Below are 13,725 nucleotides of genomic sequence, written 5' to 3'. Positions count from 1 at the left end.
CACACTTTACCTCCAGTTCCTGCATTTGAGGCTCTGCCTCCTGACTCTGCTCGTCGGGCTCTGTGCCAGCATTCGGCTCACCTTCTCCAGCCCCACTGGGTGCCACCTCCTGGGCTGGAGTTCTGGGCTGCGCTCCAACATCGTTATCGCTACTTGGCAGCAGGACAAATTGTTTCTGCAAGGAGTGCAACCTTGGCCAGCTGCTTTCTTCATTGAACTGGGCACTCTTATTAAGTGTTATCTTGCTTTTGCTATTGCAGAAGCGATAACACCTGGCCCTTGGCTTGTAGCCCAGAAAAATTAGGCTCTCTGCCCGGACATCCCCCTCCCCGCTACTCGTGGAGTGGATGCCAACCCGAGCCCGTGACCCAAAGACTTTTAAAGAACTCAAATCTGGGGTCTTGTTCAACAGTAACCTGTAAGGCACATTTTTCACAGTATTACATATTTTGCAAAAAAACAGCTGCATGTATGGTTTCTGCCCAATAGGTCATTGGCAGTTGTGCATCCTCTAACATGCAATGCATCACATTCTGCAATACAGCCCCATGCCCATTTTCTCGGGGCGTTGCCGGGTTCGTCAGACGGTGGGCGATGCCCTTGTTCTCCAGCCAACGTTTCATCTGGTTAGATAAGAATTCCCCCCCTCTGTCGGTTTGTACAGCTAGGAGATTAACCCCTAATTGTCTCTCCACTGCTTTGACCCACTTGGTGAATGTCTTATACACCTCAGACTTATGCACCATGGTGAAAACCCACGCGTACCTCGTGTGGTCGTCGGTGGCCACCAAGCAGTATCTCCTCCCCGACAGACTCTTTGGCAATGGGCCAATAACGTCTAAATGGACTAGTTCCAGGGCTCGTGTGCTTTCCCTTGAGCTTTCTTTAGCAACAGCACACGCCTTGCTTTTGGTCTTCTTGCAGACCTGGCAATCCAAGTAACATTTGCAAGGATTTACTTTCAAACTGGGCACAAGCTCCAGGGTTTTCTTTAACGCCCTAAATCCGCAGTGCCCAAGTCTCCTATGGAGCAAATGTATACAATTATTGTGCACAGGCTCATTCGACACCTGAGCCACCTGGGCACAATCACTCTGGACCACATACAGTTTACCTTCCCTTTTTCCTGTCACAAGCAACTTTCCCCCACCTCCCAGGATTTTGCAGCAGGTTTTCTCAAATCTCACCTGGTATCCCTGGTCAAACAGTGTGCTAACACTCAACAGGTTAGACTGCAGTGAGGGTACATACAACACATTTTGCAACATACATTTCAGTGCAGGAAATTCCACATTGCCTGAGCAAACAGAATTGGCAGTGGTCCCATCAGCCAATCTCACATACTTATGCTCAGGACTGTCAATGTTTTTCAACAACTCCTTCTCGCAGCAGAGATGGCTCGTTGCCCCGGAGTCTAAAATCCAAGCAGACCCTGTGCTCTCTACTGCAGACGTGACCAGCCGGGTTGCTTCCTCACACGGGCTGGCGGTCCTCCGCTCTCGCCGCACACGCCCCCGCCTCTTCTCCCTCTCAGGGCAAGCTCGGAGCAGGTGCTGCGACGACCCGCATCCATAGCAGCGACGGACTGCAAACGCAGTCGGCTCCACTTCCTCCACCTTCGGACGCCTGCCAGCAGCAAAAGCTGGCTCATTCTTGGCTGTCTTCCCGGACACACCGATAACAGCACGCTGCCTGGCCGACACCCCCGGACAGCTCACGGCCGCAATTCTCTCTTGGAAGTCAAGCAGGTGGGCACAGACGTATTCCATGGTCAGGGTCGCTACGTCCACCGTCTCCAGAGAAGTTATCAGGGGAGTGTACTCAGGTGGCAACGACGACAGCAAAATGTACACTCTGTCGTCTGGAGCTACAGTCTTGCCTCTTGCCTCCAGCTCAACGAAACAGTCCGTTAGCCGTTTGATGTGATCTTTCACACACCCTCCAGCCGGCATAACGGTGCGGAACATCCTCCTTGTCAAGGCCATGAGGGAACCAGCAGTGGTGCTAACATGCACCGCACTCAACGCGTCCCAGGCAGCCTTGGGAGTGTCCTTCCCTCGCACATAAACCAGCTGGTCATCTCCTATAGATAGCACTATGTTGGCCAGTGCCTTATCCGATAACACAGTCTCGGCAGGAGATAAGTCAGCAGGGGGGTTACTCACGAACAGCCATTGCCCTTCACGCTTGAGGTAGTGTTGCATTCTCAGGCTCCACACCGCGTAGTTGGCTGAGGTGAGCTTCTCAACGGCTACTCCAAGCTGTTGCTGAGCCATCGTGCCGACTCCTCCTCACGGCTGGCTGCCGACGTCCCTCTGGCTCTCAAACAGAGAACGGTGGTGCTTCTGTGTCCTTCACCGGCGTTCCTCGCCTCCGGCTCTTTCCAAACTCACAGTCAGCTCAACTCTCAACTCTCTCCTCCGCGCAGCGGAACCGCCCTGGGCCCATAACCCTGTCGGAGCGGGAGTAGCAGAGTGAGGGAGATGACTTGCCCGACACAGGGCTTCAGGAAAGAAAATCAGGCAGACACGTGCAACTAGTGCCAAAAGGTGTATTAACATATATACACGACAAGTGCTCTCTTGTGCAGTCTATACAATATCACCTCCACGGACAAAGTGCTTCGCCTAACCACCATCTCACAGGGAGAGACCTGTGTGATGCACACACAGATCATATATAGTCCAAGCAGCCAATCCTGGCCGTGCTGACTCAGCAGATTGCATCACTTGGCTTCTGCCGGCTCAAGCCGGTCTGCTGATCAGGTCACTGTGACCTAGCCTGGCAGCTAGATCACCAGCTGTCATACTGTGGCTGTCAGACTGGGTTTATGTAGATTCTTGCTCCAACAGAAACAGCTGACATCTTTAAACCTTAGACTCTCCCCGGTGTTGGAAAACACACAATCGGAGAGGAGTGACAATGATAACTGCGGGGCGAGATAGGGATGATGCTGTTTGATCGTGCATTTTCAATCTGCAGGGTAACAGCAATAACATCAGATCAAACAGCTCGTCTGACCACAACCTATACTTGAACTTGTGGAAAAGAAGATGTAAGGACAGGTTACAAAGAGAGGCCAGTTTTGTTGCTATATAGAGCGCAATAACATCACTTTGAAGTAAGAAATATTAGAAGATGAAGACCGACTGAACACATTTATTTTCATTTGCATCCTGTTTTCTTCTGAACTTGTTTGACCATATGCAGAAAATACAAACCATCAGTAGAGAAAATGGGTTACACAGTCAGAATAACCTGGTACTGGCAGTATCTCTTGCATTCAAATGCCAAACAGACTAGAAATGATCTGTCACATTTTAAAGAGCACAGAGTGGCATACATCATTCTCTGTTCATTCCCCCCCCCCTGCCCCCACAACTCTGTGAAGTAGGTTTGGTGGAGACTATGTGACTGGCCAAAGGTTAACCTTTCAAGTAAGACTGGGAGATAGAGCCAAAACTCTCAGATTCAGCCCTGACATTTGCCCTGTTGTAGTTCTGATTCTGAACAGATTTCTGTGGCTACCAGACAATCTTAGGACCTCCTGGCTATACTACGCACAATGACATATGACAATTCATTCAGTTCCATAGTGTTTGGAATACCTTCTTCTGTACACTCCTCTCTGTACCCTCAGGTCAAACGGACTGGCCATGTCCATATAACTTCCTTCTCAAAATCTAGGATTGCCTCCCTCCAGATGTTGCTGTCAGTTATCCCCAGTCTCTACACAACAGAAATCAGGAAATGACAGCTTCAGAGGATGGATGCTCTTATACTATATCCTTTCTGATCTTCTTCCCCTCTCGCTAGACTCTTTCCCTTACCTCTGTCCCCAAATCTCCACAAATTCCCTACTTGAAGGGCACTAGGAGCACATTTTCAAAAATGTAAACTCATCCTATATTGTTATAATAAGTAAACTAGATTTTGTAAAACCAGTACAACTTTCAGGAGTGGTCCTAATTTCTGTGATTTGGAAGGAAAGAAAGATGGGTGGGAAAATAAAGAAAGATTTGACGAAACAAAGTAGAAAATCTGATTGACAAAAGGAAAGAGGAAAAGGAAGGAAGGGGAAATGAAGGAAACTGTTTTATCGTGGAGGGGATGACTGGACAGAGAGGTGGAGGGCAAATTCTTCATTCAGGCATTTTCTTCCCAAGCACTCTCCAAAAGGCTCCTTTCACATCTTTATTTCTAAGGCTGTAAATCAAAGGGTTGAGCATTGGGGCCACCACTCCATAAAACAGGGAGGCAATTTTGTCAAGGTCAGAGATGGTTTTGCCTTGAGGCCGCAAGTACATGGAGAAGGCTGATCCATAGAAGATGCTGACCACCACCAGATGGGACCCACAGGTTGAAAAAGCCTTGCCTCGTCCCTTGGCTGAGTGCATGCGCATCACAGCCTGGGCAATGCGCCCATAGGTCACCAAGATGAAACTGAAGGGCACAACAAGGACAATAAAGCCATTGGTCGTGATGACAATCTCAGCCACATGTATATCTGAGCAAGCCAGCTTGAAGAACGACTGAAGCTCACAAGTGAAGTGGTTGATGATGTTGTGGCCACAAAACTGAGTGGGTTGAAACAGCCGAGGCATCAGAGCGATCACAATGGCACTGCCCCAAGATAAGGCGGCCAACTGGATACACACCTTCCAACTCATTATGACGGTGTAATGCAAAGGGTTGCATATGGCGTTAAAGCGGTCATACGCCATGACAGCCAGCAAGAAACATTCTGCTATGCCGAGAAGGAGACCGGCATACATCACAATTATGCATCGGGTATAGGATATGGTGGGTCGGCGGATGAAACAGTTAATCAGCATCTGAGGAATGCTGCAGGTGGTGTAGAACATGTCCAAGAAGGAGAGGTTGCAAAGAAAGAAATACATCGGTGTGTGAAGAAGGGGACTCAGAATGATTAGGGCAATGAGAAGGCTGTTACCGAATAGTGTGAGGAGGTAGAAGATGAGAAAAACCACAAACATCACCATCTGAGCCCTGGGGTTATCGGAAATCCCAAGCAAGATGAACTCGTTCACCTCGGACGTGTTGCTATCCCCCATATGGTCCTTTCCTGTTTTGTTCCCTGTAAAATAAATAGAAACATACTTCTTGGGACACGGCACATCTTGGATATTCTCTGGGCTTCTGAATTGTGGTTCAGATAGTGGCACAATAGATCAGAGAAGGCCAGTGAAATGTTAGGAAAAGGCAACGGAAGTCCATTTGTGGAACATCAGCAATTGTCCTTGAAAAGTAAGTTGACCTTGAAGTATATCTACCTACTATGTTTCTAGACATCGATTCTTCCAAGGTATTTAGAATAACACACACAGACTGATTTCACACTAGACTTTTAATCTTGGTTTAGCCCTGTTCCCAAGCTGACATTCTACACTAAAAACATAGAATCATGGAGTCATAGAGTTGGTTTTTCTGATTCTATGATTCCAGTGTAGAATGTCAGCTTGGGGACAGAGTTAAACCAGGATTAAAGCTCTAGTGTGAAATTGGTCATTGTTTTCTACTCCCTCATTTCATTCTCACAATAACTGCATGGGTGAGGTCAGACTGAGGATTGAACTGAGTTCTCTCTGGGCCTCGAATCATATATACCCCTGCATCACATTATTGTATGTCAGCCGCTAAATAACATCTTGTTAAAAACTGTAGAACAAAATGTATAGCAATAATTGTAAATCATTGAAAATATACTTTGCTTTGCAACGGTTTGCAATTGTTTACTTTGCAATGGTTTACTTACCTTGCTTACTATACCCATTTCCTCTTGCACTGATTCAGATTCAGAACCTTTAATGGCATAAATACTCTTGAGTTGAGAATCTCATATGATTGTATAAAGTCTGTGTTCACAAAAAGAGCAGCAATTTCAGTTGTCTTGCATGAACAGTTGGCAGCACTCTGTATGGTAACAGACTGGGGATGTTTGTATTGAAAGACTTTTTAAAATACTGGCTTGAACCAACTGTGGGTATTTGAAAAGCCCAAAGCAGATAATACTACTAATAGAAGATCTGTATGTCCGATCCTTTGTGAGACATACAACATAAGTACTGGGATGGGGGTCAAGAAAGAGCCCTGTTCTTCTCAGCTTTTGAGATGATTCAATTAATTTATCTTTCAGCATACTCTGTCCAAGAAGGGAAATGTAATGGGTGATAGAAGACACAGTACCTTAAAAAAAACCCCACTTGAATCCTAAACAGGAATATCTACATGGCTCCTTTCAAGAGATAAATCTCAGAACTGGACTCTGCTTCACTATATCCAGGCATCTCTTCCAGTCATCTACAACCAGGTTTGATTTCTAAATTAGCTGTATTCTCTAGCGGTTTATGAATCTTTGGCTTCATCATGGCAGGTCTAATTAGAGCAAAACAAACAAGCCTGGGGCTGATGCAACAACAAACTGGCTGATAGGTAACCTCTACGGTAGACCAAACCCAAAGGTTATTCAGCTGCTCAAAGAACAAACTTGTAGAAGAGAGTTTTGGTGACTGAAATGAGCAGAGGCTGGGGTGACATATCCATTTGGTCTTTAGGATATCATTTTCATTCCTTAAGGCCAGGCAACTAGATTAAACCCTCTTCTTATGAGAATGCTATTTTTGTTCACTGATCACAGAGTTTAAAACTTTGCAGTCCTTGGAGCAACTGAATGAGTGAGGGTGAGGAGGAAGAACAATACCACAGATCTGATTGGAGGATGCCTTCTAGGTTCCTCCAAAGCACTTCCTTCTCCCATTAAGGAGAGGAAATCCGGCCCCTTCCCGCGCACGTCGACTTCAGGCGGCTTTAGGGCCGGGGCCGAGTTTGCCTCCCCGGATGGAGCAAGGCAATGGCCTCTTCATCCGGGGAAGCATCGGGCGTGGTCTGGAGGGGCTTTATAAGCCCGGCCACGCCCGAGGCCATGCAGTTCTGCTGGCCGTTTTGGAGGAAGATAGCATCTTCCCCCACTCCTCTGCGGTGCGGCGTAGCAGGGCCTGGCCTCGGCGTTCGAGGCTGAAGTCTCCCTTCATCTTCTCTCCCGTCAGCGAATCTACTTGGCTGAGTCTTTTCGCTCCCCCCCTCCTTCCGGCGGGATTACCTTCGGGCGCTGTCTTGCCCGCTGACGGTCGGATGGGCTTGGAGCCTCCCGACGTTCCTTCGGTCCTCCCATCCCCTCTTTCACTTCATTGCGGGCGGGCGGGGAGCCTTTCCTGGCGCCGCGTGTGGCGTGTTTCGTTGCTCCGCTCCCCCACCCCCCTCGTGGATCGGTTCTGAGCGGCATTTTCTTGCACACCGCCAATCAGGCATGCGGGGGGCCTTTCTCGCTGTTGGCGTGTGCTTCGCTCCGCTTCCCCTCCCCTCCACTTTATAGCCGGGGGTCTGGGAGCGGGCGGTTTCTGGTCCGCTGTTGTGCGTGTGGGCGGGGAGCCCTTTCCAGGCGCCGCTTTTGGCACGTTTCTTTGTTTTGCCCCCCCCTCCCCTTTGGCCCAGTTCAGGCGCTAGTCAGCGCTTTTCTAGGCTTCTTCCCTCCGGGGTATTTCTGGGAGTGACTGGGGGGCTCAGTGGTGGAGCATCTGTTTGGAAAGCAGAAGGTCCCAGGTTCAATCCCCAGCAATTAAAGAGTGTCTAGGCTATTTGGAGTAAATATAAATAAGTAAGTAAGTAAGTAAGTAAGTAAATAAATAAATAAAAATCTCAATGAACCTAGAAAGCTGCTGCCAGTCTGAGTTTGTTGTGAGGAGGGTAGCCTCTGCAGGCCTGGTAGGTGTGGGCCCATCTCCCCTCTTCGCTTCTCCCCCTCGTCCAGGGGTTGCAGCCATACAGACGGTCGGCAGCTTACACTGCTGCGTGGAGTGCTTGCCATAGGTATGGCCCCTTGGAAAGGGCAAGGTAAGTCCAAGGGCAAGCAGCCCTTGAAGCCCAGCAAAAAAGGCCTGTTTCTGGCGAGGATGTTGAGGCTCAGACCAGGCATGCCATAGTTGATAGGTTAGATGCCTTGGAGCATCAACACGGGTTGGCTCCGGGATCAACTGGTCCAGCCCGGGGGCGTAAAGCTGCTCGAACTTCTACCAGGGCCTTTGAGCAAGAGGTCCTGGCTTGTCTTTCTTCTTTGCAGGATATGGCAGCTCTGCCTGGGCCTTCGGGCATGTCTCACCAGGAGCGTCACGACAACAACTCTGGCTCTGAAGAGGAAGGTAACGCTTCAGAGGGGCCAGCTCGCCCGAGCAATGCCGGCGGTGCTACTCCAGTTGTTCTGGCGGTTGGTGTCGATCATTCCGATGGTAAGCAAGGGCGGCCGGGTAGCATTGGTGCGTGGCCTTGGGGCGGGTTGTGTCCAATTTATCCGGCTGGATCTGCTGGTCAGCCGTCCATGTTGGCCCCTGTGGTTTCGGTTGCGGCCTTAAGTGCTCCTGGAGTGGCAGGTGTTTGGGGTCCTTTCGGGGAGGGGCAAATTCTGCCATGGGGTTCGTCTCAAGGGGCTGGGACAGCTGCTTCTACTTCCACTTCCCAGGGGGCTCCGAGTCAGCAGTCTCCCTCTGGTTCCCTTCCCTGGGGACACCAGTGGGGCGGCCAGGGGTCATCTGGTTGGCCGGTTTCTCAGTTCGGGGGCTGGGGTTGGCCCCCAAGCGCTTTAGGGTCTGTTCCTTTTCAGTGTCGCCCTTTTGGCGATACTGCCATGCCATTAGGGGATCACTTAACAGTAGCCACTAGGGAGAAAATCCTGCGAGGGGAGTATGTGGACGTTTTTGGCCTTCTGTATCGAGAGCTCGAGAAGAAGGACAAAGATGAGTTGGACGATAAGGATAAGGAAAAGATTAAACGCAGAAAGGTTGAGAGGAACTGGGCCAATTGGTTGCCCGGGTTCCTGATTTATGCGGGGGTTATAGCGCGCGCACAGCCTTTACGGGCGGCACCGCTATTTCAATATGTTGATATTATATACAAAGCCTACACAGACTTCTCGGGTGCAGCTTGGCTGCAGTAAGACGAGGAATTCCGAATGAGGGCAGCTTTGAACCCCGCTATTCCCTGGGACCATATTCACCAGCAGCTTTGGCTGCAGCTTATGTCTCCGGCCAAACCTAACACGGGTGATAGGTCAGACAGCAGTCACTTGGTGAGCAAGCAGTCGAGCACGTCAGGTCCCCGCTTACCGGCGGGGCAGTTGGTTCAACCCTGGCTTTTTTGTTGGGAGTACTCGTCCCAGGGAGTGTGTAATCAGAAGTCGTGCAAATACAAGCACGAATGTCCGTTATGCGGGGGCTCCCATGCACTGTCGTCATGCAGCAAATCCAAACCCCGAGTTGGGGGTAAGTTGACAGGTGGAGGCGGGAACACCCAGGCTGTTAACAAAGGGCCCCAGCCCCATCAAGGTGGCAGTTCTTAGGAACCTGTTGGTTAGCTACCCCAGAGTGAGGGATCGTGTTTACTTGTTAGACGGTTTTAGTTACGGTTTTCGTATTCCATTTCAGGGGCCTAGGGGCCCCTGTATGGCCAAAAACCTGCGCTCCATTTTGGGTATGGAACAGGTGGTTAAAGAAAAGATTGAGAAAGAGTGCAGGGAAGGCCGGGTTTTTGGCCCGTTCGATTCACCCCCGGTTCACAATTTGCGGGTATCCCCATTGGGGGTAGTGCCCAAGAAAGCGCCGGGGGAGTTTCGCCTGATTCACCACCTTTCATACCCAAAAGGCGGGTCTGTGAATGATGCTATTCCAGACTCCCTTTGCACAGTCCTGTATACCTCCTTCGACCAGGCAGTCAGGATCGTGCGGAGTTGTGGAGTAGGGGCTGAAATGGCAAAATGAGACATTAAGTCTGCGTTTCGCCTGCTGCCGGTGCACTCCCACGATTTTGAGCTCCTTGGTTTTATGTTTGAGGGGAAGTTTTATATGGACTGGGCCTTACCTATGGGGTGTGCTGTCTCGTGTTCAGCTTTTGAGCGTTTTAGCACTTTCCTTGAGTGGGCTCTGCGCGAGCGAGCCGGCTCCGTCAACACGGTTCATTATTTAGATGATTTTTTGTTCACGGGCCGGCGAGAGTCGGGACAATGTGCCCAGCTGCTGCATTCCTTTCTGCATTTGGCTGAGGAATTGGGTGTCCCGCTTGCGCACGAAAAAACTGAAGGTCCGGCTTCAACGTTGACTTTTTTAGGTATCGAGTTCGGCAGGCTTCAAGGTTGCCGAGTGATAAGATCCTTAAGTTACGGCAGACGTTGATATCAGCGAAGGCTAAGCGTAAGCTGACTCTTTTGGAGCTCCAGCAAATCGTCGGCCACCTCAACTTTGCCTGCAAGGTTGTGGCCCCTGGTAGAGCCTTTTTACGGCGTCTGTGTGACGCTATGTCGGGGTTACGTAGCCCCCACCACAGGGTTAGGATCACCCTCGGAATGAGGCAGGATCTGGAGGTTTGGGACCATTTTTTGGTTGACTTTAATGGGGTGTCCTTTTGGCGCGATGATATGAAGCTCGAAGCCGAGCTCCAGATTGCATCTGATGCAGCCGGTTCTATTGGTTTTGGGGTTTATTTCCGTGGGCATTGGTGCACGGAGGGTTGGCCTGCTGAGTGGCTTACCAGCAACCTTTGCCGCAATTTGACCTTTTTGGAATTTTTTTCCATAGTTGTAGCAGTGCAGTTATGGGGAGATGACTTGGCTAATCACGTTGTCCATTTTTTGGTGCGACAATCTAGCTGTCGTTCACGTGATTAACACCCTGTCTTCCAAATCGGTTCCTGTTATGCACCTGGTTAGGGCGTTTGTTTTGCATTGTTTACGTTTGAATATTCTATTTCTTGCTAAGCATGTGCCCGGTGTGTGCAATGGAGTTGCGGATGCTTTGTCTCATCGGCAGATGGAGCGATTTCGTCTTCTCACACCAGAGGCCGACCTCCTGCCGGATCGGATGCCTCCAGAGATGTGGTGGCTTGGAGACTCGAGGCCGACTGGGCAATGATGCTGGCTTTGGCGCCTTCTACCCAGAAGGCCTATGATCGCTCTTTTGAGCAGTTCCAGGTTTTTAGGGAACAGGTAGGGTTGGCCAACCGGTGGCCTATACCTGGCCTCACCTTATGCAGTTCTGTGTACACCTAAAAGGTAAGGGGCTTGTGGTTAAGACCATCAGAGCCAAGTTAGCAGTTCTTGCGTTCAATTCTAAAGTTAAAGGTTTGCCTGATAGGTCTGACGATTTCAGACTTCGTAAGATGCTGGAGGGTTGGGCCCGCGAGCAAGGGCCACGGCCGGATACATGGCAACCCTTTTCTCCAGTTGTTCTGAAAGGTTTGAAGGCGGTTTGGTCTTCAGGATGTTTTTCTGGGTTTGAAGCTGTACTATTTCAGGCGGCTGCAATGACTGCCTTTTTCAGGGCGCTCAGGGTCAGCGAGCTGGTTGTCAGCTCATGGGAGGATCGTTCGGGGCGGGCCCTGCAGTCTGGTGACTTGAAAATTCAGGGGGACCGCGTAGTCATTACGATCCACAAGTCCAAGACCGACCAGAGGCAGCGAGGTACGTGTATTATCTTGGGCTCATGTCAGGATTGGGATATTTGTCTGGTGGTCGCACTGAAAGACTACATCGCTGTTAGGGGGGTTGATGTGGGTCCTTTATTTTGTCACAAGGATGGGTCGCCATTGACCAAATTTCAATTCTGGTCTATAACCAGCCGTGCCTTGGAGAAGCTTGGCCTCGGTGGTGTTCAGTTCGGGACCCATTCCTTTCGTATCGGAGCGGCATCTACTGCTGCTGCCATGGGGTATCTGGGACCTGCCATTCAGCACATGGGGCAATGGAGGTCCGCGGCATACAAGAGCTTCGTCCTCCCCATTCCCCAGTGCGGGCGTTAGTTGTTCTTCACTTTTGGTTACTTTGTTCTTTCTTTTTCAGGTGCTGTGGCGTGGGGCGAGAGAAAGAGGATCTTGATCGCCGGCCACAGCATGATTTTTTGGGCTGCCTACCAGGCTCGTCGTTCGCCCATCGTTTCGCAGCTGGGCCTCAGCGAGCGGGCAGTAGTTGAATGGCAGGGGCACCGGGGCCTGCGTTGGGATGGCCTCCTGATTCTGTTGTTTCAGGGGAGGAACAGTCCTCCGCCTCAGATCCTTGTGATACACCTTGGGGGTAACGATCTTGGCTTGGTACAGGTCCAGGCCCTGTCACTGCAGGCGATTGAAGACCTCCGGGTGATACGGAGCAGGTGGTCCGAGGTGCTAATTATTTGGTCAGCCATCCTTCCCCGTCGGGTGTGGAGAGCTGCTTGGAACCCCGCAGGGGTTGAGAGAGCTCGACGCAAGGCCAAGAGGGCAATCAGGAAAGCGCTCTCCGGCGGCCTTGGCATTTATTTGCCACACCCGGTTATAAGGTCGGATAGGGCTGACCTGTATCGGCAGGACGGTGTCCACCTGTCCGTAGCGGGTAACAGGGCGTTCTTGCTTGACCTGCAGCTGGGGCTTCGGCTGGCTTTAGGCCAGTCGGTGGGCCCAATTGCCTAAGCAGAGGCTTGGCATTGTGGTGGCGGGACTTGAAGTCAGGTTCGCATTTGTTGGGCACCCACGGTTTTCCCGGTTTAAGGGAAGTAGCGGGGGGCGGATGGCAGCGGGGCTGTACGGCTCTCTGCTGTCTTTCCCGCTACAGGGTTACCTCATCTGGCAGGCCGTTCCTGGGTGGGTGGCATGGCCAGTTGAGGGGATACCCGGCCTGGTTGCAGCTGTTTCATAACGGCTGCTGCTGGGGGCCGGGTGGCTTGCCCCTTCCGGACAGGGAAGGGATTGGATGCTTTCTCTTAGCCTGTCCGGTTAGTTGTTAGGTTGCCCCAGGCTGTTGGTTCAATAAAGTTGCCCTGTTTTATATCCATATACCTGTGTTGTCTCGTTCTTCCGACTGGGGGGGCAATCCGGCCCCTTCCTGCCCGCGCCGACTTCAGGCGGCTCTAGGGCGGGGGCCGAGTTTGCCTCCCCGGATGGAGCAAGGCAACGGCCTCTTCATCTGGGGAAGCATCGGGCGTGGTCTGGAGGGGCTTTATAAGCCCGGCCACGCCCGAGGCCACGCAGTTCTGCTGGCCGTTTTGGCCCTCCCTCCCTCCCTGTAATAGTACAGGCTCCTCCGGTCGCCATATTTTCGGGGCCAGGTAGGAATTTTTTCATATCAACTAATTGGCCATAGGTTGGGATTTTTTCGCCTACCTTGTACTGTTGCTTTTAGGTTGGGTTATTTATTTTAGGTAACTTTATATGGCGGGACTTGAAGTCAAGTTCGCATTTGGTGGGCACCCACGGTTTTCCTGGTTTAAGGGAAGTAGCGGGGGGCGGACGGCAGCGGGGCTGTACGGCTCTCTGCTGTCTTTCCCGCTACAGGGTTACCTCATCTGGCATGCCGTTCCTGGGTGGGCGGCATGGCCAGTTGAGGGGATACCCGGCCTCTGCCTGCCTGGTCGCAGCTGTTTCATAATGGCTGCTGCTGGGGGCCGGGTGGCTCGCCCCATCCGGACAGGGAAGGGATTGGGTGTTTTCCCTTAGCCTGTCCAGTTAGTTGTTAGGTTGCCCCAGGCTGTTGGTTCAATAAAGTTGCCCTGTTTTATATCCATATACCTGTGTTGTCTCGTTCTTCCGACTGGGGGGGCAAGCTGGGACTCTGCTTTTTAATATAGGAAAGGCACACTTTGGGGGAGGAGTACATGGGCTCCAAGAAGAAGTAAGTGCGTATGTTGGCAGATATTC

The 13,725-nt window shown here is 51.1% G+C and overlaps 1 protein-coding gene across 1 annotated transcript; it reads right to left on the bottom strand.

Annotated features, from left to right (window-relative positions):
• Positions 1–4,142: 4,142 nt before the first annotated feature.
• Positions 4,143–5,075, bottom strand: LOC132581879 (olfactory receptor 13H1-like). The gene has a single exon (XM_060253298.1). It carries the CDS (start codon positions 5,073–5,075, stop codon positions 4,143–4,145), a length of 933 nt encoding a protein of 310 aa, XP_060109281.1.
• Between the last annotated feature and the right edge of the window lie 8,650 nt (positions 5,076–13,725).

The sequence above is a fragment of the Heteronotia binoei genome, chromosome 13 (assembly GCF_032191835.1).
Source record: "Heteronotia binoei isolate CCM8104 ecotype False Entrance Well chromosome 13, APGP_CSIRO_Hbin_v1, whole genome shotgun sequence".
NCBI classification, from domain to species: Eukaryota; Metazoa; Chordata; class Lepidosauria; order Squamata; family Gekkonidae; genus Heteronotia; species Heteronotia binoei.
Note: the sequence above shows the minus strand (reverse complement) of the source record. Positions and strands in the feature narration are given on the sequence as shown.